General features: G+C 29.4%; 1 protein-coding gene across 6 annotated transcripts in view; it reads left to right on the plus strand.

Moving 5' to 3' along the window:
- Nucleotides 1-24,542, plus strand: part of LOC139501416 (zinc finger protein castor homolog 1-like) — a 44,526-nt gene that overhangs the window by 547 nt on the left and 19,437 nt on the right. For 4 of the 6 annotated variants that reach the window (XM_071290489.1, XM_071290487.1, XM_071290485.1 and 1 more), the window contains exon 2: nucleotides 12,071-13,325. In XM_071290489.1, coding sequence (XP_071146590.1) covers nucleotides 12,131-13,325 — 1,195 coding nt within the window. In that variant the 5' untranslated portion in view covers nucleotides 12,071-12,130. Of the gene's footprint in view, nucleotides 1-9,779; nucleotides 9,888-12,070; nucleotides 13,326-24,542 lie in introns of those variants that run through there. The other 2 variants (XM_071290483.1, XM_071290484.1) reach the window with 1 other exon arrangement.

Below are 24,542 nucleotides of genomic sequence, written 5' to 3' on the forward strand. Positions count from 1 at the left end.
TTTCTCGTGCAAAAGTAAAGGTGATAGATTTAAACCAATTTATATACAATTGATATTACCTTATTACATGTTTAATTACTCATGAAAACTTGTTAATTATTTATCATTATACATAAACACCTCTGTTTGCCCCTTCATATGGTTTTGCATGATTTCTGGGACTAGTATAAAAGTTCCAGATGATTTCTTGATCACTTTTGAATGACATGATAACAGAGATATTATATAATTTCTTGACAACTTCAGTGTGTAATTCAACTAATCTTCTTAACATTAGACTTAATATTTACTTATTTGTTTAAATTGGAAATAAGTTACCATTTTCAGTACCTCCCAATTAAGGTTGTAGGCAGAATGTTTGGTTCAATATTTGTCTAAAATCAAACTATGTTTTAGAATTTTTGAACTAATTTGCTATTATATTTAGAAATTTTCTCTGTGCAGTAAAAATGCATCTCTCCCTCTTCTCCCTCCCATAGACAACCCCCCCCCCCCCCAGGTCAAGAAGATAAACAATAATTTCAAAAGGCTGTCCCAGGTAGACAAAGTAAAAATAATATGGGAAAGTTTGTATCATCTCAATCAGGTCAGACTAACCTCACATCATTAGCCAGCGGCCAGTATCAGATGACCCCTCTTTTTTCTGGAATAAAAGAAAAAGCACTAGTTATCTAGGCTGAGATTCAGATTGAAGTTGGACATTTAAAGTCATTACCCCAAAAATTATCCCTCCCTTTAGTCTTTAGTCTTCACATTTACATACACTTGAGTAGCAACTCTGAAAGAAGATGAAAAGTCCAACATGTGAAGTTTTTAATTTCTAATCAAAGAAATTGATAGCTGCATATTATTTATAATGCAACATACGTACCAAAATGTGGAGGTCATTTGCAAAATTTGGCAGTAAAAACATATGACCCTTTTCAAGAACTCCTGATAGATTTTGAGTAATAAAGGGGGAGGGAAAGCCTTCTATGTTGTATAAACTTAGTGAAATAAATTTTATGCACAAACATTATGTAGAAAGATTGATAAATTAAAAGCTGCATTTATATATTAAAATAAGAAGATGGGGTTTGATTGCCAAAAAGACAACTCTTAACTCCTAACATATTTTATTTTTTCTTAAAATTAGTAATAAAATTGTGGTAAAATCTATCTATAATTGTAAAAAATAATCTTTTGAGAAACATACATATATGTATCTTTACAGATAGGATTTATATAAAACTCCCAATGTTTTGTGTAATATTAGCTATTATAAGTTGTTCCTCAATTATAAAGTTGATTCTCCAAAAAAGTATGAAAATTTATACCCATGGCAATGAATATGAATTGCTTTGTTTGCATCAGTATTTATAATTTTATTATGAGCTACACACAAAAATATACAAATATGGACTTATTATCTCAGTTTTCAAGCTATAATGTGTTCTTAAAAGTGGTAGATAAAAATATATAATCATCTTTTGCCTTAAGAATTAATCACATTTATACAAGCTTACAACATATAATTTCAATCAGAGGCTCTTTCATGGGATCCAAGAGGGTCCCCTCTCCCCTAACCCCTTTATGATAGCTCCTTGATCAACCATAGATATTTCTCTATCCACCCCATCAACTCAACACATTTAAAGAAAAAAATACCCCTCCCTCCTCTACTGTAAGAATTCTGTATAGATATATACTTAAAAGTATATAGACCATAAGATGAGGCTATATAATCTTGATCTCAGATATCAACTTTTTGCAGAGATGCAGAGACTCTTATAAATTATGTATTAACCTTGGTTTTGCATGATTTTGCTTTGAAAATCAGCTGATGAATTGAAACCAAAATAATTGATATAATTCAACAGTAAAATCCTGCAAGAATTAAAACTGTAAATTCTGTTTGGAAAACTGTTATTCATAATATTGTTTTAAATGACAAATCTCATAATTTGTAATAGATAATACAATAGATGTAATTAAAAGAATTAATATTTAATCACCAAGCTGTGATAAACTTGAATTATCTGAAAACATGACATGATTAAATATTCAGATACCTTCATAAAAAGGTAAATTGTCAATCATGTTAAATATTACACTCAATTAAAGATTAATTCAAAATTTTATTGATTTACAAGAAAAGTCCTGTATAGAAATTTTTGTTGCCATGGATATGTGTAATCACCACTTTAACTGAACAGGTTTAGCATGTTTAGTCATGAAAATTGTCCCAGGTACAGAATACAATATAAATATACCCTGAATATATATATATATGTAGTAACTTTGTTATTTCTTTTTATGTGAAATACAGGTAAATATTATTAGTGTTGACTGTTTAAATAACTATGGTAACAAGATAGCTTTTGTTTTGGGACATGAAATTTTAAAGATTAAAGCCATATCGGAAAATTGGCTAAATCCCAACTGTAAAATAAAACTTAATTTCTTTGGAATATAATAACCACTTTTTAAATTTTTAAGAAGTTTACTGTAACGAAAGAATTTTCAAAATGGAATTTAAAAATAATAAAAGAGTAGATTTATAATCATTTTTAGTAATAGAAAATTGTCAAGGATGAAAATATGGGACTTTTTCATAAGAATAACAAAAATTCAATGGATTTTAAACTTTATATGAATATTATTAATGTTTAACTAACATGATTTAAAAGTGTAAGTTGTTTGTCAAATGATCTTCAGTTGCTAGTAGTAACTTGAACAATATATTTAGGCGTAATAACTTTTCAAAACTTTTAAGGGAAGGATAATAGAAAATTTTAGCATGTGCAAATAAAAGTTCTTGTATGTATTTATCTATAATATATACAGTCATTGCCTTTGAAATAATGTTGTTGAGATTGCAAAAATGTGCAAATTATCATCTCTGACTTGAATTGAATAAACCTTTTAACTATTCCAGCATACTTAAGCAATTTTTAGCAGAAGATTCAACTCAGTTTGGCTGTTCTTTTTGCTCCTAATTAAAGAGCAATCAACATGCTTACTCAAATTTGTCAGAATATAAATTCATCAGCATGGATGTTTGGCTTGTTTCTTTTATATTTGGAACATTATTACATGTGTTATAAGAATAATAGCTTAAAGTTTTCAAAACCACCTTGAAAAAGCCTGGTCCCTTCTAAATTTGTGGTAAAATCTCTTTCCTTGTGCCTTGTGGTAAAATTCTTTTGTCTAAATGCTTTGAGATAAAAGCTCTGTAGCTCTGCTTAAAGATGAAACTCATGTCTCTTTGATTATAACTTTAAAAGCCCCTTTCCATCCCTTTACTTGTGCTAAGTTATGGATAATAGCTCTGTTCCCTTGCTTTGTTATTAAAGCTGTCCCTTATGCTTTTTGCCAAATATTATTTGCAAAGCATAATTTCCAGTAAAGCAATTTTTTGGGGGTTTCATAAATAAGATAAAATATTTGCTTTAAGTACATGTAATTGTTTATAATTATTGAAAATGTGCAGCATATATATTAAAGGAAACATTTGTGCACACAGTATGCATCTTAAATAAATAATAGGTACAACATAAATTTTTTCTTCATACTGTGCTGAGTTTCTATTATCAATTTGGAAAGAAAGTGTTTTGCAGAGTTATTTCCCCTTATTCAAAAAGTTTTTCACAAAAATTTGACTATGAATATGAGTAGCTTTATTTGAAGTTAGTTAATTGGATTTCCTAAGGAAGTTGTACAAGTTTAAAACACTAAAACAAGATTTCCTGCCCTTAAACTTTCCTTTCAAATTCCATAAATTTCAGTATTTAATGTGGTATTTATATAATTATACTTAAAAAAAAAAGAAAATTGAAAATCGTTAGGATTGCCTTTCATGAACTTTGTAACTTTCTGTGCTTGTAACCTAAATGATTAAGAGACATAAGACAATTAATCATTTGTTGCATAATCTGAACAAATGTGCATAAAAAATGTACTGAAGTATTTCTATTAAAATTTCTTTTAAAAAAGTGCATCTTGGTTGAATTTGTGAAATTTTAACTATAAATTAACCATGATGAAATGATTTCACAGTCTCAATAAGTATTTAAATTTAAACCTTAGAAAACATATATATGGATGTCCGTCACACATAATCATCCGCATCTAAAACTGTGAATCAGTTATTTATCGTTAAATATCATTCGGCATTGTTTCTTTAATTCGTATTACATTGTCATTGATTTATCATTTATGTCTGAGGATGGATGAAAATCTTAGTTTATGTATTAATCCCATCTCAGTACTTTTCTCAACTTACGAAACTCACAGTTTATAGTAGCTATTACATTTTACAATTTGAAGATATCTATTAAAAAAAACTTTATAGTAATAGCAAGGAATGTGCAATATTAAACAAAAGGATTAACAATAATAAGCATTTAAAAATTAGAACTTATTGTCCTTAATTGATTGTGATATTTTTCTCATATTTCTTCATAATTTCACAAGACAGAATTATCGTTAGTCATTTTGAGATAATTCTGTACCGTTAACAATTGATCTTTTGAATGTGTATATTAGTTATTGAGTTTTAGGACAAATAGACAAACATTTGTGAAAAAGCTATTTCACCCTATCGATAAACCTTAGTTGGTGCTCATGAGCCGTATTACGTTTCATTAAAGTTTAAAATTATTTGAACATTCAGACATTTTAGATGATATCAATTAAGTCACAATCGGTTATTTAATGTTTCAATTCACGGAAAATGAGATATAGTCGAATATGACAAAATTTTACAATGGTGCTCCGTCAACTGTGAAAAAAGTTCAAAACTTCCCTATACAATAAATATGCAGGTTTACGATAAAAACAAGAATTTAGCTAAGCTAATTGATTTCTGTTAGAAAATCATTGTTGGCACAATTTGATTGTTATAGCAACTATTGATGCATACCCTCCAATAGGAATTTATCTTGGTTGTCATGACAATACCCCAAAATTTTTAACACAACCCACAGGTATGTGGAATCTTTTGAGAAGTAGACTTTGGAGACTCTTCATTCACACCTGCATCACCAGGTAATGTTTATTGATTTTTAATTGGTTTAAGCACTTTTAATTGAATAATTGTCCAAACAGGTATTTTTCTCATTAAACGTAATAAGATACGGGATGGAAATCAATTCTTTACAAGGAAATGTAAAAATTGGAAGAATCCCGTTAAAATCATGCATAGAATTGGAAACTGACGGAAAAGTAACAAAATCGGAGTGTCTTGTCATTATTCCTGGAACAGATAGACGCATAGGGTGTTACATACAAACTTTTTATGATCAAGTGAAATTTTAATAATTTGGATGTGATCTTTTTGGTTCTCCAGGTTTAATTCAGTTACAATAAGTATAGTATTGAAAGATTTAGAAATTTTCATAGTGTAGTCATACAAATTTTTATGGTTAAGTTTAGGTTAAATTTTTAAGGAATTGGATGTGATCGTTTTGGTCAACCCTGCTTAATTCACATACAATAAGTATAGTATTAACAGTTCATACAGTGTACTGTATGAGCACTTGAGTGTGCTGTGTAGGCACTTGTTCATAGCTATGAAATGTTTGAAATGTTACTTAAATACATATGCTGTATATACTGGCCTTTATTTACCTTATTCTAAAAGATTTTACTTTTTTTTTTAATTTGGTGGAAAAATGAATGTTGACCTGTAAATGTCTTTTTTTTGTTTTCTTTGGGTTGCTGTCACATCAATGTATCCCACATCTAATTTTATTCATATAACGACCAACATGCAACAAGAGCTTTTTTTTTCTTTCTTTTTTTTTTAAAGCATTGTAATTTTCACAAACTTAACAAGTCCTTGATGAAAACTTATGGACCTCAAAAGTTTTGTTTATAAATCCAAATATTTCATTGTTTCAATCTACATGTACAAGTACCTTTGAAAAATTAGGAAAAACTTATCTTTTATGTAAATGAAATTAAGTGAAAATGAAAATAACATTAAAATTAATGAAAGTGAACATAAAACATTGTAAAACGTCAGATGTACTTTCATGTACAGAAATGTATACATGGTATAAACTGAACTGTTTAAAATGCTGAACACAACATTTCCTGTAAAAATATGATTAAATCTGAAAAAATTCAAAGGAAAAAAGAGAAACCAGTAATTTTGTATGTCTTTAATCCATGTATGCCCATAAAATGTTAAGAATTATAAGTATGAAAAGTCCAGTTAAGGTGGTACCCAACACTTTAACTAAAATTAATTTGGCTCGTTTAATTTTCTTAAGTTTTGACAAAGTATTTACTTTGACCATTTGACAAAAATATAAAAATTTCAAAAAATTTGAACCAACCGTTTGATCAGAAAAATTACACTGGTTATATAGCAGTTTGACAAACACTTATTTTGATCATTGAGAAGCTTAATATTCCTTTATGCATAACAACACAACATAATCAAAACGTTTAGCTGATTTTTCCAGAGTTATTTCCCTGTAGTGTTAGGTACCACCTTAAGATCCATGGTTGATTTTTTTGAGAAATTTTGACAGTATAAATTTTTGAAACAGAAAGTTGCTTTAACTTATTTACTGTTCTTTGTTTTCCTCAGATCTGGCACTCATTAGATGAAAAAAATATAAAATTGCTGTTGTCTAAAAAGAATAGTTTTGAGCATAGCTTTTCCAGTGGCTCCAAGGCTCCAAGGCTTTGAGAAATCACCTAGACATTGGGGCCATTCTTTTTTACTGGACCAGACTCTTTTTTAAAGCACATTTACATATATGATTTGGATAAAATCAAAATTTTACTAGTCATTCATTGGTCCAGTAATGCATATCTATTAATGGACCAAACCAATTTTTACTAGTCTGTGCCCAGAGTGAATTCACTGCTTTTCAGCAAATTCTTACAAGTTTCTTGCAAACAAAAGCTCTTGCTCAATGATGAATGCTTCATAGTGACTTTGAGATGAAGAACAGCAATAAAATCATTGTTGCTTTACTTTGTCAATGCATGCAACATTTCTGAGGTAAAAGTTCAAGGTCAAACTGGTCAGCTGACACCTTACAAGACATCTTGAACTTTATCCTTGGTTTGTGCATGTGCAGACAAGAAATCTTGACTTTTATCCGTGGTGTGTACATCTGATTCATTGATATTGTTAAGGACTTAATCAAGATGAGTAATTGCAATTACAAAGAAAAAAATCTTTTGATATATATACACATGTTAAATGGTTGCTCTAGTATTTTATTCCTGAGCACTTTAAATACATTTTCTAGCATTTTCCCTATGTCATGTATGTATCTTTTAAACTGTCATATTTTGAAAAATAAATTTTAACTGTTTACATGAAGACCAGTACTAGTTTTAACAAATTTCAAATATTCAGCAGCTGAAACACAAAAATTCATGTTAAATACTTGTGGTTAAAATAACATTAAACATATGTTAGCCCCTTGTTTAAAAACAGTACCATTTGAAAATTTAGTAAAAATGCTTGGTTCCCACACTGAGCTACTAGAGTGCTGTTATAAATCAGACATTTATTACTCATGTTACCAAATTATAAAACTGCAAAAAAAAAATATTGACATTGACAAAATTTTGACATTTTTCGGTGGTTTGTCATGTAGGGTCATATAACTTTCCAAATACGTACACTTGACTGTACAATTTTATTTTTGTCAATTTTATCTAAATTGATATAGTATACATGTAATCTGAATTAAATTGTAACAAAATTTCAAGTTCGCTTAGGTAAGTATATTTATCTGGTAAAAATGTCAATTCTTCGTTCTATAAAATTGTAGGTCAACTTTAGGTTAAAAGGTATAGGACTTTATTATAAAAAAAAGCGTTTTAATGCAAAGTTGTGAACATATCTCCTTATTTAGATACTTGTAAGTGAAAATTCAAAATTCAAATTTATTATGTATGGACCTCGTATGGACAAATCTCACCTTGTTTGGTTGTAAGTCCACAAGACTTTTAAAATACTTAGTTTTACTGAATATTTGCTGACTATAAACTTTATAAATAATTACCAAGTAAGAAGCAGTGTTACTTTAGCAAGTTTAACTAATAGGCAAAACTCTTAAATCCATTTGAAAAAATAAAATTTTTCTTTGAAATCAGGAGAACTTCTAAAAGTCCAGAATTGTCTTGACTAAAATAAACCATATAGAACTCTGGTTCTTCTTCAAGGCTGTAACAAAGATAAATTGCATACTATCAAATAAAATATTAAAATATCGTGGTAAGGCCAACTAAAATTAATTAGTAGATTTTCATCCAAATTTTTGAAAAAAATGGGGCGGGTGGGAGGATTTTATTTTTTAATTTTTATTTCCAAATTTGAAACCGGAAGTTTGGAAGGAAACACAATTTTTGACGGTTACCGGAAACGGAGATGAACAAATCCGGAAATCGAAAATTTTTCAAAATAACAAAAATCGGGGCGGGACGATTTCAGAGGGGCGGGCGGGGATGAAAATCTACCAATTAATTTTAATTGGCCTAAAAGTTGAAAAGAATGCGAAAATATGTTGAGTAGAGAGGCTCAGTCAAGTTTGTGTTCATGCATGGATAATGTAGATTTCTTATGATACAACACACATAAGACAATATTTAGTTAAAATCAATTATAGAGTTCAGTTGTGTCTTCATGTGTTTTGGGGGAACTATTTGTGAGACAGACTTTTCAGTAATAAATTTCACATCCAACATAATCATTACTCTAAGCATGAGTAGTGAGTTCTGAATCTAAGTTAACTTTTTTAGACATGCTGAAAAACATCTTGTCAAATACTTGAAACAAATTGTTTGCCTCAGCATTTAGTAAAAAGGTTAAATAAAAAAAAAAATATACCTGTTGGTGACCTTCTGCTGTTGTCTGCTCTATGGTCGGGTTGTTGTCTCTTTGGCACATTCCCCATTTCCATTCTCAATTTTATGTATGTGTTTCAAGTTCCAAGCAAGCTTTGAGATTGGTTTGGCAGGTATGATTTTAATTTTATTTGACAGATTTTGTAAAATTTAAAAGGGACAGGTTTATTTTGAACATGATGGGTTTCTTAGCAGATCGTGGGCATAGTGACTTTGAAAACTTTATAGAGAAGGCATATTTGACATTTTGGTCTCTGGTGTAGAGTTGTCTCATTGGCAATCATAACACATATTCTTATTTTTAGATATAAAATAAGGAAACCAAATTATATGTCAAGTATTGGGGACAAAAGGAACAGACAGACAGAATATTAAGTTTCTTTGACCTAACAGAGCATTTAACAGGTTAATTACAAAAGAGGATTGACTATGTCAAAATTTGATACTGAACTTTAATCTGTGTAATAAAATTGAGAATGAAAAAGTATACTTTGCTTACCAAATTAAGCAAAGGTAATGAAGGTGGATGCCTCATTTATCATCTTGCTGCCTTTTTCTGCAATTACCGTTTTACCAGGAAAACATAAATTAAATTTAACATCTTATGAGCTTTTCAGATGACTGCACTGATTAACCTAGGGTTAAAGTAATGTCAGAAAATTAAAACTTACATAAAATGTAAAGATAAAAAAAATTATGCAAAACTTGTAAATTACAAGAAATTTGTTAAATTAATTTCACTAATTAGTTGATGCATGTTGACAGTGGTATAAATATGACACCTTTGATGAAGTGGCGTGTTATGTATTTGTCAGCATATCCAATTCATTTTGTTTTAATAATTACTAAACAATATCACAGAAATAAATGTCACAAAAATATGCAAATCATGAAACCTACCGTCTCATAATTATTCATTAGTACGATATCAACGTTTTTAGAGGTATTATGGAAGATTAAATTTTTGTGAAAAGATTTAAACGTAGCGATTGTGTTTTACAAGATTTTTTCAAATGAAATTATATATGGTATGTATTTATATATATATGTATATATTTATTAAATACCTGGAAGAAAAATTTGATCACAGTTAGGAAATTTCATACCAACAGGTAAACCATTTTTATTCATAATTTTTGGAAATGATGAAAAAATTTTAATTTTTAATGCATGGTGCATTTAATTCAAAGGTATTGTTAAACCAGGAAGACAAATTAAAAGTATACATTTTTATGATAAGTAAACTATTTCAATATTCTTGTCATGTTTATAGCCTTCTTTTTAAAGAATATTTTTGTTGTAAACTTGATGTTTTAGCTTACTGGCTCCTGACAAGTTTTTCACAAAATTTGTCAAGAATGATATCTATGAGGCTTTTAAATTCTCTTTTATAAACTTGTTACTGGACACTCAATTTGAGTCCATTGGGCTTGTCAAAGTTTTATGTCACAAAGATGGGTCAATTCATATAGATGTATATAATGTAAACAAAAAGATATTTCTCATTTCCCAGATATTTGCAATTTCCTTAAATATACATAACGATTCAATAATTATTTTATGTCTTTTTACAAGTCTTGTATTGTTCTCTCTATTATAGAATCACAGAAAAATCAATAAATCAATAAATTGATAAAATTCTCACTGATTGCTATGCCTGAAAGATTAATTTACATGAGTTCTTTCAAGTCAATGAAATAAGAGGATTTGAAACAAAACAATTTAGTAAATACTTGTTTTTCTTCATTAAAAGTCCTTGCTTTTGTGTTACATATCAATAAGAATTAAAGGACAGTTATTTCCATAGTTATACTAAAGATTTTTCTCTTGAAATACGTCTTTTTTAAGAAGTTTTCATTTTTACATTATCCTCTCTTTTGTTATTGAATAGGGACCTGCTCAGTCTATTGTGAAGCATATAATTTAAGTTTTTGAAAAGAGTATTTAACTATTACCATGGAATCAATCAACAATTAGTTTGCACCTTTTAAAAAGAAGATTTTTTTTGTGTTTTTTTATTGTCATATATATATCTCCTTACATAGGTAAGATTACAACAAAACTGGGTTAGAGAATTTATTGGTTTTTTGTTTGACATTTTTAAAACTTTAACCACTTTTATGACTTATATTATTTAGTTGGTTAGCAGAAATTTTCATATTTATAAATTATGAAACTGAAAGTACTTATCAGTTATGTAATTTATTTTTGTGATAAATGATAGTTCATGAAATTTTTAGATAGATCATGGCCAATCATCTTTCATTCATTATTGGGGGATGATGTTAATAAGAAGTAGAAATGAAAGTTACTGAAGAATTTTTTGGTATTAGAAAATCTTTTTTTTTAACACTTGTACCTGCTCAGATTATATAAGGTTGCAGTAAATATATTGTATTATACATGCATGTCTTCTCTGTACCTATGTATTTGGTGATGAGAATAAAGATATACGAGTATTCTTCATCCAAAGATCGCTTTTCATTGACTTCTAATGTAGTCAGTGACTATATAGCCTTGAGTCAGATATTTATCTGACCATTTGACCAACAAATTTTATATTGGGACAATTGCATCTAAGACTGAGTCTTAAGGAGAGACTTAATTGACAGGTCTGCTTGTGAAGTCAGATCTCTTTATTTTAATTTTTCTTATGGAAATATGGGTAATTTGCATATTTGTCAGCATTTCATTTTTCTAGATAAATAATTAAATATAATCCAAAGAATGATGTGTGTAAAAGGAGAATAAATCTAAAGAAATAGACTGTCTTTGAAATCCTATTTTACTTCAGGTTCATAAGTATTTAAGTCTTAAAGAAGTGCACCTCCAAATTTTTCCTATTTTATTTTTTTAGAGATTTATATTGTAGGTTTTCCATACTATAACATGGACTTTGCATCTCAACATTTGTAATTGTTTTTTCAATTTAATGACTTCTACAGTTGACATACACTGGATTATTCCAAACTTGACACATGTGCAGATGTGCATTTTAAAGTTTCATAAATAAGTTGCATTTAAATACATTAATTTATATATGTTTAAATTCAAATTATAAATACATAAATGTAGGAAATTTGCAAATTCACCTTGTTCAGTACTGAATGAAAAGATCTGTAATGTCAAAAAGTTTTAAGGACTTAAAATAAGAGTTTTTCAATAATTACTAATGTCATTATAATTGAGATATTTTTTTATGTCTTTTCAGAAAATAGGGGGCCACAGATTTTCTTCTGAAGATAGCTGGGTCCAGGGTTGCTGGAACAATATGGCTCTTAAAACAAAGCCACGATCCCTTGATGCCATTTGTGCCAAATTGAAACGAATCAACAATGATAACGATGACAATAGCCCCCTACCATCAACATCGACACCATATAAACCTTTAGTCCCCCAGGACCTGACAACTAATGGACACAAGGAGAACAACAACAATTTTGATGTTCTCCGGTCATTATCGAATGGAAATGAGGCGGATGAAAATGACGATACGAATTGTAGAAGTACCTGTGAATCTCCGGTGGAATTTAACGAAAATTCTCAAAATAATGTTTCATCATCTAGTCGTAGGAAAAGGAAACTTGCTGTTCCTAGAAATATAAATCAGGTTAGGGACAGAATAGATCAGATTGACGATTTTGATGAGAAAGATGAACTTGCACAATACACGATTAATAATCAAAACACTACATTCCCCCCTGAAAATGAATCTGACGATGTGGATAGCTTAGAGAACGAGTCTGATTTATCATGTGATAAAAATAACATTTCTAATGACAGCGGTGTAGCAGCCGACACATATGTACCCCCTGTCACTGACAAGTCAATTGATATAGCAGCGGCTATGGCTGCTGCTTCTGCTTTACGGCACTCAAAACAGATTCCACCGGCGCCATCACCGCCATTTTTCAATAGTAGAAAACATTCCCGTAAACCTTCAAACTTAAAATCTAGTCTTATGAATGCACCATTAGATTTGTCGATGACCAAATCTTTTGGTAGTAGTGATAGTTTTAACTCTAACAATGCAGCTGATAGTGAAAACGAAACTGCCGAAGATTTGTCATTGATGGCGGAAGATTTGTCCAAAACTGCTGATGTTGCCAATACTGCTGAAGACTTGTCCACCAAAACTGCTGAAAATAATCAGAAAAATGCTGCTGTAAAAAGTCCAAATGTAGATATTACTGTATTAAAAGACTATGCTGAAAGTACAATGAATGAACTCTTGCAAATGTATGGTTTTAGTGGTAACTCTGATGGTCTGACAAAACAGGTGCCCCTTGCTAACTTCAACTCTAACCAGATTCTGCAGACGACCATGGCTCAGGGAAAAGACATTGCTAAAGTCCTGACGGCTGTCTCACAACAGAAGAATGGGCTGAACAACCTCAGCATGGCCGACAAGAAAGGCATCTATGCAAACTTTGTAAATGCTGCTCAAAAACTGAAGCAAGGAGATGGTATGTATTTTGATATTTTATCTGTGTTAAATTTACGCAATATTTAGTTTATTTTCAGGAAATGCAGCTTTGAATGTAATTTAGAATTTTTTTTTATTCCTAATTAAAGTCACCCATACAGAGGTTTAATTATAATCTGCATTTCTGCAGAGCTAATTTAACAAGATAGATCTAAAAGGAGTTGTAATTTGCTTTAAAGAATGGAGTTCAGGAGTCAGGACCATTTGAATTTTCCAGTGAAAGGCCTTTTTTTAACTTAAAAAAGTCATCATTGGTCCTAATATACAGCACAAATGTAAAGAAAATGCAGTCCTTGACTTTTGCAGTCAAAGAATTACAGAATGGAACTCAGACATACACTAATTTGAACCCCAGTAATTTGATTAATTAAAATCATTGAACAGGAACAAAATTTTTATGAAACATTAAAAAAATCATAAAAACTCTCTTTTCTTGCATTTTTAATTATTTGTTAAAAGAAATGTCTTCATCAAGTCTAAACCTCTCCTGAATGATATACTAATTAATTCAGTTTTAACGAAGTTTACTAAGGTGATTAAATGGTAAATATTTTTAGTTAAAATTTAGTTTAACTTTGTCGTACGTAATTCAATCCCACTGCATTAGGTTAAAATCTCTTTATTTGTAATTAAATAAATGTTCTTTAAAACAAATAAATCTATTTTATGCAGCCACTCAACTGGAAACCAGATCGATCAATTAATTTACGTCTTTTATTCGTCTTTACAAAAAAGTGCAATTTTGAAATAATCCAAACCTTTTAAAAGCCCTTTATCTGATAAAAATTTATGTATAGAATTTATTTAGTTTGGATTATTGTTTGAACTTATTGGCAAATTAAATATTCATTAAAAAGATTTATATAGTATTTAACTATTTTTCACATAAACGTATTCGGATTAATAAACTGTGATATCTTTCGGAGTCACACACCGTTTACTTCTATAGTTACCAAAGTCAAGTTTTAATCTATGTAAAAAGGTCACAATATATACAAAATACCTAATTAAGTAATATAGATCTCCATCGCTATAGCAACTTGTCCACAATGTGTAAACTCTATTTGAAAATGTGTACACATATGATTAATTTGTATTTTAAATTCTTTTCAGACTGGTAGATTTTGATAAAAAAAAAACGTTTTACCCTTTATATATAAATCTGTCACTCATGCCAAATATTGAATTTTTCATATAATATATACTATTACTTATCAAAATTGAAATTTTGTTGAAAATTGATTTTTAGTTTAAAAGTCGTGTAACCAAAGACGTTTGAAAGTCCTTGGGCTAATTTTGTAAAGAAATTAAAATCTACGATAAGATTTAAAAACTAAAGAAAAAAAAATTATAAAGTTTTTCAACTATTTAATAATAAGGATTTAGATTTTATTAAATAATAGTTTTGTGAGGTCAGAATATTTTCATATTTTCCGACCCGACAATGAAATGTGTTTAACATTAGTATAAGTTGCCTTAGTTACTTTAAACACCCATTGTACTAATTTCAATAAATTCTTTTAAGCTTTTTAAGTTTAACTTAGTTCTGGTCAAATAAACTTCTGCAAAAATATGAGAACTTTTGTAATATTAAAAGGCAGTACTTTTTAAAGACTTATGTTTGCAAAATAGTTGAATTCTTAAAAGAGAAAATGGGTTTTGGCATGAAACCAACTTAAAGTAAATGTTTGAAATTGGAATGAATTGAAATTCAATAAAAGTTTTATTTCAAATGGTAAAACTTTGATTTAAACACAAAAAGATCATATTTTGAAAGTTTTTAATGGTATTGAAATTTGTAACTAGTATAGAAATATGCAGTCATACATTTATTGTAGTATTTATGTTATAGAAAATTATCAGATTTCGTAAATTCTTAAAGCAAAGAAACTGTTTAAGAGTAATAAAAACTAAGTAAAGATTGTGCCGAACTTGCACCTTGGTAACTTTATATGCAGATTCTAGAATGCCTCCATTCATTAAAATATAACATTAAATTTGAACCTTTTAATACATTTTGAGCATTTTTTTTTTAATTGTGCTGTTGGATATAGTTGTTCTGGAGACAAATTCACAGTTGCCATGATAAAACCTATGTCATGTGCGGTATGGGTTTTGCTTTTGTTGAAGGCAGTCAATGACCTGGAGTTTCTGACTTCTTGTCATGTGGTTTCTGGAGATGAGTTGTTCCATTGGCAATCAAACATCAATTTCTTAGAAATTTATGGAACTGTCTAGATTCTACATGGCTCAGACAGATCGTGTCGACATAATTGCAAAACTTCTAAATTGCTGTGGACTTAATTTCAAAATCTGAATAATGTATGGTAACCAGGGGTCGAAATTGGTGCTGGTCCGGTGGTCAGTGACCAGTAGAATTTGTGTCGGACCAGTAGATTTTGTCAGCTGGTGGTCCGTCAGACCAGTAGAAATTTTTCGTTAAAATCAATGATTGCATTTCTATCTCGGTTTGTTTACAAAAAAATAAACCTGAGAAATTATTTTTAGGGTATTGGGGGTGCTATTTTTGGAATAAAGAAGAGGAAAGCAGCTGAGGAAAATAAAACTAAGCATCTGTCATTTTTGCAGGACCAGTAAATTTTAAGCCGGAACCAGTAGATCTAAAGTCTACTGGTCCGGCTGGCCAGTACACTAAAAAGCTTAAATTCGACCCCTGATGGTAACATATAAACAATGCCATTTTTGCCATTCTTCGCAGTTTTTCTTCTGAAGTCTCCAGGACTATTTCAAACCGAATAATTTATGGTAACATTTAAAATGATACATTCAGGTTTTGTTTTGAAGTTTAAGGGATTATTTTTTTCACATTCATAATAATTATACCACTTAACAATTAGGAAACTGGCAATATTGCCAAATTCTTAACATAGTCAAACAGATTCTCTTCTGAATCTTAAGTGTCAGAGACTTTTTCACTCAAAATAATTACAATGTATACATATGAAACTGGCAATAAGCAGCCAATCTTAACATCCTTAAAGTTCTCAAGTGTCACTACTGTCATGGATTTTTGCAGGTGCTATTTGTTACAAACTTAAAATAATGAGGTTTTGTTAAATTAAAGTTAATATTTCATATACCAAAGAGGAAATGACAAATTTACATTTGTACAAGGTTTTTTTATAAGCTAGAGTACTTGAAATTTATTTTCCCACATTTAAACTCTAAATGTCACCAAAATACTCTTTCTGTTATAAACTATGAACAATTTTCATATTTTTCACCACAAAAGCAATTTTTGTATTTATCAAGGTTAAATTTGAGGATTTATTGTGGAAAATTCAGAACGTGGATAATGTATTCAAATTTTTCTTGATACCACAGAAATTGGATAGCTTAGTATTTCGTTAAATGAATGAGCTTGAATAAATATAGATAAAATTGTGAAAATGCATAAATTTTGAACTTTTGTTTAATGATGTAATATATCTATAAAATAGAATTGTCAATTGTGTCTGTTTTAATCAGAGTTGAAAGATAGATCAGATTTTATCAGTTCAAAAGTCAATTTTAAGTATTTTTCCTTCACGAGATGTCAAAAGACATTATACTTTAATATATATCTTCTTGTAAAAGTGCATCAATGTTATACACCAATAATTTAAAAGTAAAGGAGTCTGGTGAAGATGGCCATTCACAACCTCATTGTTAATTACTTGGACTTCTACAGTCCTTGCTGTTACATTGTTTTAAAGTCCTGACTTCATTGCGAAATACTAGCTAAAAAAATTTATGACCACAAGGCCTGATATTTAAATCATTTCTTTTCAATAAATTGAACTCTGAGAAGAAAAGTCTTGACCTCACAGTAACATAGACTTCAGCAATATATGGTAGTGTTCTTTCAAGTAGATTTAAGAAGCTGTGGTATGAGTGCCAATGAGACAACTCTCCATCCAAGTCACAATTTATAAAAGTAAACCATTATAGGTCAAAGTATATATAGTCTTCAACACAGAACCTAATTGAATAAACAGCAAGCCATAAGGGCCCAAAAAATGACCAAGGCCTTTTTATAAGCACCATGCAGTGACGGATCCAGAAATTTTCACAAGTGGGGGCCTACTGACTGACCTAAGAGGGGGCCCGCTCCAGTCATGCTTCAGTGATTCCCTATATAAGCAACCAAATTTTTTCCCAAAAAGGGGGGGCCCAGGGCCTAAATCCGCCTCTGCCATGGTCCTGTATCTCATTCTCTGTGGTGCTTATAATCAAAATAGATTTTAAAATCGAACTGTTGGCAATTAAATCATGCTATTTTAAATCAAATGTGTTTTATGGTGGTATTTGAAAATTTAAACATAGTTTGAAGAACATTTTGATGAAATATGTATATAAGCAAGTTAAGAGCAATCCAAGAATCTGACCCCAAGCAAACAAATGGTTGGTACCCTGCACAGTTTTTTAGTCCTGTTTTCACTTATTCTAGAACTTAGTAACATGTTCAAATTTAAAATTGATTCCAATTGCATAATAGCAAAAAATACAAAAATCAAAAGGTTTATAAGTTTGCATTTAACGATATTGAATGCAGTAAAGCGAAATTTCGTCATACTATAATAAACCTTTTTTTTTAATTAAGTGTAGAATCATTTTTAAGATAAATATGCAGTTCTTTAAATATAGAGTTTTTTCCCTCCTGGACAAAAGACAAGGAAGACTTTAAGTTATGCATAGTTCTCAGCATGGTTCGTCAAAGTTTATGCCAAGGTATCCAAGCAATCGGTGATAAAAAAACATGGATTTTCTCATCTGTAAACGGGACACAAAACTTTTATTTCACAGCAGAATATTTGATTGATTAGTTACCATGACAACTCAAGGTGGGGGAATCCATAAAAGATAGAAAATGGCAATAATCGAAAAATACCTGCTTTTATTAATAAATTATTCAGTTTAACCAGAATATGTCATAGATACGTATTGTTTTCTTGGTAATTTCGTTTTTGTTCCATTTTACAAAAGTGATCAATAGTTGTTTATTCATATAATTGCCGATTCCTTTTATTAAAGATAATGCAGAGAGTTATGGGCTTGGGAGTGTTTAAAAGTAAATTTTACCAATAAATGGATTTGTGTACTTTTGTAATTACCTGACAGTCCAGGTATATATATCAGTACTATCTCAATTAATAGTATAATGGTTTCTCACATTATTAAGTGTTGCTACGGTAACAAAGATATGTTTGGCGGTCACGGTACATAAGTTTCCAAAGAAGTGTTTGTTTTACGAAGGTTAGAAGTTTTCGCTGAAAATCTATATTAACGTATGATTTATTTATCAGCTAATATTGAGCATTTTTGTTCTTTGTGAATGAAATTTTTATAAGTTTTATAGATTAAGTTAATTATGATCATGAAGTTATTATTCAATTATTGCCAGGTAGAAAAACAGATAAAAAACAAAAGATTTTTGTAAACCTTGGAATTCCATTGAATTATGTCAAATAAATAATAAATTATTACCTGTTATGAAAAATTCATTAATGGTTACCAAAACATTAAAATAATATACATTTTATACATTTTTCTGTGTTTTATTGACATGCAGAGCATGTTTGAATATTAGAAACAAAATTGTTGAAATTGTAATCTGATGTTATAGCAAAAAAAGAAAAAAAGAAAATTTTCTGCAATTTATTAGATTTTGTAAAAGTTTGATTAGACTGGTGATGTTGATGTTGATAAAGTATGCTATTTTGGTTATACACCAAATTTTTGCATTATTTGATCCCTTATGTTAGCTCAATTTAAAAATAAATAAATTTGAGCTTGCATACATATACATGTCTTGATTCTCAAATACAGAATAAAACTGGCACCAATGTAAGGGTTAATTTAGCATAATTTTCTGGGAATTGATAGTGCTTGATATGCCACTTTTGAAGTATTAAGGGCAAAATATTGTTATTCAAAAGACTGGTCATTGATTATGTTGGAAATTTTGCAGTTTAAAAAAAAAACTCATTTTGGACAAAAAATGAATCCTTTGCCAAAATCTGTGGAATGATATTTTCAGTTTCTGAAAAAAGAGTAATTGGTGCACTTCATCTTGGTCCATATCACTTCTGGTTCAAACTTACTTCTTGGGTACCACTCCAATTACAGTTGGTACAAACCTATGAAAGATCTTGAACTTTTTATGTCCCTGATCAGAAGATAGGCATTAATTAACCACAGAAGATTTTTTAAATATGCTAAATAAGCAAAAAAATAAATCCCTCAGTAAATTTTCCACTATATATAACATTTTTTCATTTTAATTCTTAATCCTATTTTTAACAATGAGTAATCATCACATATTTAATCTGTGACAGTTATATCATTTTGGGGGAAATTTTGATAATTATCTTAACACCACATTCATGACATTTACATAAAATATGAAAATTAAAAAAAAATTGATGAACACATGTTCTTTAATTTATAAGGTATTTATTGAAATTAGTTAGAAATGAAATTTATCATTAAATTTTAGTGTAGAAATGAAAAATGTTCATTTGGTCCTGCAAATAATAGATAATAAAAAATAAATGTTCAAAGACATTTTTAACCATCTACAAGGGTTCCAAATAAATTAAGCTGCTGTGAAACAATTTTAGAACTCTGTTACAAAAGAAAAGACATCTAGAGGCCCTTGGTGGAAAACTTACAGTTTCCAAATGACTTTCATTACGACAAGATGAAAAGCCTCTTTGACACATTCTCCATATCCCTTCTCAAATTTTTGTCTCAACAAATTTTGAAGGAATTAATTATCGGCTGATATAGATCATCTTTTCACAATTTCTGTCACTAGAAATGTTAATATTCACAATTTCTGTCACTAGAAATGTTAATATTCACAATTTCTGTCACTAGAAATGTTAATATTCACAATTTCTGACACTAGAAATGTTGATATTCACAATTTCTGACACTAGAAATGTTGATATTCACAATTTCTGACACTAGAAATGTTAATATTCACAATTTCTGTCACTAGAAATGTTAATATTCACAATTTCTGACACTAGAAATGTTGATATTCACAATTTCTGTCACTAGAAATGTTAATATTCACAATTTCTGACACTAGAAATGTTAATATTCACAATTTCTGACACTAGAAATGTTAATATTCACAATTTCTGTCACTAGAAATGTTAATATTCACAATTTCTGTCACTAGAAATGTTAATATTCACAATTTCTGACACTAGAAATGTTAATATTCACAATTTCTGACACTAGAAATGTTAATATCCACTCTGCTTTCACCTTAGAATACTCAAGTAAAAATAAAGTATTGTAGTCCTCGTCAAAGTTAACAGAGAGAGTGTTAATATTGTGGTTACTAGTATCAACATGATCAAGTAATAAATATCATTAATACTTTGTGGTTATTTATAATAATAGAGTCAAATCATTTGTCCTTTAATTGTTAACATTTTTTTTCAAACTAGTATGGGTCCAAGGTCCAGGAGCTGTTTTTTTCTGTGAGGAGAATTTTCATAATGAATAATAAAAGTCAATGACCCATTTTTGATACTGATTACTCTTTACAAGATCTTTGACCAATTAAGGTGGACCTTTAACTTGAAATTTACTTGGTCCTAGTCCTTACTAGATCTTACTAGTGTAACTTTTAAATTTGAACCCCTGTAACGAAACATTGGATTAATTTAAGTCTATCGGAAAACAATCAGTTCTGGTATTTTTATTATTAGCACCCTCCTGTTTATTTGCACCCTCTATATGAAATAAGGAGATGTGGTATGATTGCCAATGAAACTACTAGCCCATGATCAAAGTTCAACAGATGTTGATGTTATTAAATTTTCATGCTCAAAATCTTGCAGCACCCCAAATTTTGTGCCCCCCTCCTCCCCTTTTAATTTTATGTGACCATAAGTGCTTAAAATAAGGAAGTTCCCCTAACTACTGTTTAGAAACACTCAATTAAACAATTCATATCTGATATTATCATCTTTTTTTTAATTAGCCTTTAAGAACCTCAGGGATTTTGTAAAGCCTTCATCCCCTCTCATTTTAAAAATCTTAAGTTGTTAGAAATTTTGTCATATATGTTATTATATATATGATGTACTATAGTAACAGTGGGAGATTTATAATCATTCTTTAATTGTCCTGTTTTTTTACCTGAACGTTATGGTAACCGAACTTTGTGGTATCACAGATCTAGACTTGTTTTACATACATATTGAATGTTTTTATCTATATTTTTATAGTCCCTAAAAGATAAATACTTGTTACGTTTCAAAGGTTGAGAGGATATCGTAAATATAATATTTTAGAACATTGAATTTCTGTGTATTCATTGCTAGGAACGACAAAAGTGTTTTTATTCGTTTTACATCAAAAATTTGTATTGGGACATAATGACGTGGGGAAAATGGTGCCTAAGTTTTTTGATTGATTTTGTGACAAAGTCGTGCATTTCTAATTTGTTTTTTTTGCTTCGAAATGAAATAGATTTTCTATTCAAAATCAAGGATTGAGGCTAAATATTCATTTTATCATGATAGAATTTCGAATAAATATATTTTAATTTGAATTATGATGTTAAAAAGATTTATATTCAAAAACATGTTGAATTGTAAATTTACAAAAGAGATGTTTATTTAAAATCAAACATGAATAAACATATACATATGTAAAAAAAATGGTTAAAAAGTAGAATTTCTATTTTGAAGCAGTTTCATTTATAAATCTTTTAAAAGAATAAAGTAGATAAATTATAACTCCAGCAAATTTATGACTTTATTTTCAAAAGTAGATTATGGGGATTTTGCCAAGTGACGTTTTGATAAAATTGCAAAGTTGACATGGTAAACATGTAGACCAAATGTATATAATATGAAATTTAGGTAATTTGGTAAGATTTTGTCAGCTGCGTCCCTTCTCAAGAATTATCATGGTTTCGAAGGTGAAATTTAAGATAAATTATCGACATTGCTGTATTTTGCCTGGATTCTATAAAATTTAAAATGTGAAAAGTGAATTTGATAAACAGGTGGAACTTGACATTTTACACGATTTATTATTGATAAAAATTGATAAAATTTCATGTCTTTAAAAGTGCTGATCTCTCCTAAGGGGAAAACTGTGAATAATTGGAATTAATTCTTGCAAGCTTTAGTGCCATTTTATTTCACTACAAAAGAAAAATTAGACAATACACAATCACAGAATGGCAAATGAATATTAGATAAAATGGACACTAAGTCATTTCAAGAGGCTAATAAAAAAACTGTTAAGTTGTAGTTGACAAAGATTTTAATTGTTCTTGTCTCAACCAATGAATAATTGGAGATGGATAGAGTTATCTTTCCTTTCCTTATTCTGTTTAATTGAAAGAGTTATCCTCCATTAAATCATTTTATGACAAAAGAGTTTTTTTGATTGAAGGAGTATTCTCTGTGCATTCTGCATTTGTGAGTTTTGTAAATGAAAATTGACTGTTCATTCAAGTTGACCCTACCACATATTGCTTGAACATGTCCCCAAACGGAACCAGTTGTTAGTGGTTATCTTATACAGGCACAAATCAGACAGGGGAAAGGTCATAACAGTTAAAAGGTCAAGGTTACAACGTAGTAAGACCATAGCACATGTAGACACCTTAAAAAGCATGAATCTTGCAACTTATTTCATTAATCCGTAGGTGCACTTGACTCCAATCTTAATTGACTAGGATTGTCAGTTTTTCTATCGAAGGTTGTGGTTTCCAGGCACTCAGGCTTCCTCCACTAAAAAAAATTGGCCGCCATAAAATAGCCTAAATGCGGTGCTTAAAAGTGGCGTTAACACACCAAAAATCAAAAATCAATTATAAATCTTTGCCCAATGTTTGTCCATGTGAAGAGCTTAATTGACTGCTATAAGCAGGTTCAATGACAGCGGTCAAGTTCACCGTATAGGAGAGTTGATATTTAAATTTTGCAACATCAAAAAGGAATTATCCACATTGAGGTGACCATATTATGAGATGAGAGGGATACAATTAGTGACCATCATGATGTACTTTAAATATAAGAATAAGAAGTGTTGTAGGATTTCCAATGAAACAACTATCTACCAGAGACATAATTTTTATGATGTAGCAACTGTTTTTCATTGAGATATTAATCTTAGTTGCATTATAATATCATATGAACTTCAGTCATTTTTTTCTGATTTGGATTAATAAATGCATGCATAATTTCTATATCTTGTTTCTGCATAAATCATCTTTTTATTAAAGATTGAATTGTTGATTACTTAACATCCAGTGGCAAATATTTCATGACAACAAAAATATCCAATAAATTAATATCTTGTTAGTTTAAAATGTACGAGTGTTGTAGACAGTCTCAATATCAACTCATTTGCTTGATTGTTATATTTTAATGTTCAGCAGCAAACATTTCATCCGTATACAAAACATCAAAAGCTTGATATATTTTATGCATGCTTAGGACGACATTTACAGCATGATATATTTTTAATTCTCAAATGTTTACGTAAAAGATTCCAAGAATTTTGTTTTGCAACCAAATTATGTTAAAAATTTTATTATTTTAGTTTGTTTGTCATATTAATTACAACAATATGCAGGGGAAACTGTTTCAGAATTTTAAACAACTTTTTTTTCCAAAAACAATAGGACTTGTCAACTATTGGACTTAACGCGTTGAATTTTATGAAAGATAATTTGTGTCAAAAGACTATCTTTACTTCCTTTAAATTTCACTTGAAAATGCAAATTTGTGATGAAATTCTGTCATTTTCGTAAATTTGAAGACATTTTAAATTAAAACATATCATGCACTGGTGCCCTGTAGAATACTTAATTGGTGAAATTTACATTAAGGACAATTTATTAACTTCTCGTAGTTTTAAGTATGAAGTCATGCGGACTCGTTCTGATGTTGTCATTTGTTTGCAATAATTCTGTCACGGCCGCAGATCACAAATTAATTTTAAAACAATAAATGAGCTGTTAATTTATTTCCATTGTTTTCTGACTCATGATCGTTAATTAATAGTTCAAAATTAAAATTTTCAATTTTGGAGATAATGGTTTTTGTTTTCCGTGTTGAACCTGTTGACCGAGCAAATATGACGTCTTAGCTTTCAAAACCTTATATTTCAATGCTGTAATTAAGATTATTTCTATCCTCTCATTGTTATT

The sequence above is a fragment of the Mytilus edulis genome, chromosome 13, assembly GCF_963676685.1.
Source record: "Mytilus edulis chromosome 13, xbMytEdul2.2, whole genome shotgun sequence".
Lineage (NCBI taxonomy): Eukaryota > Metazoa > Mollusca > Bivalvia > Mytilida > Mytilidae > Mytilus > Mytilus edulis.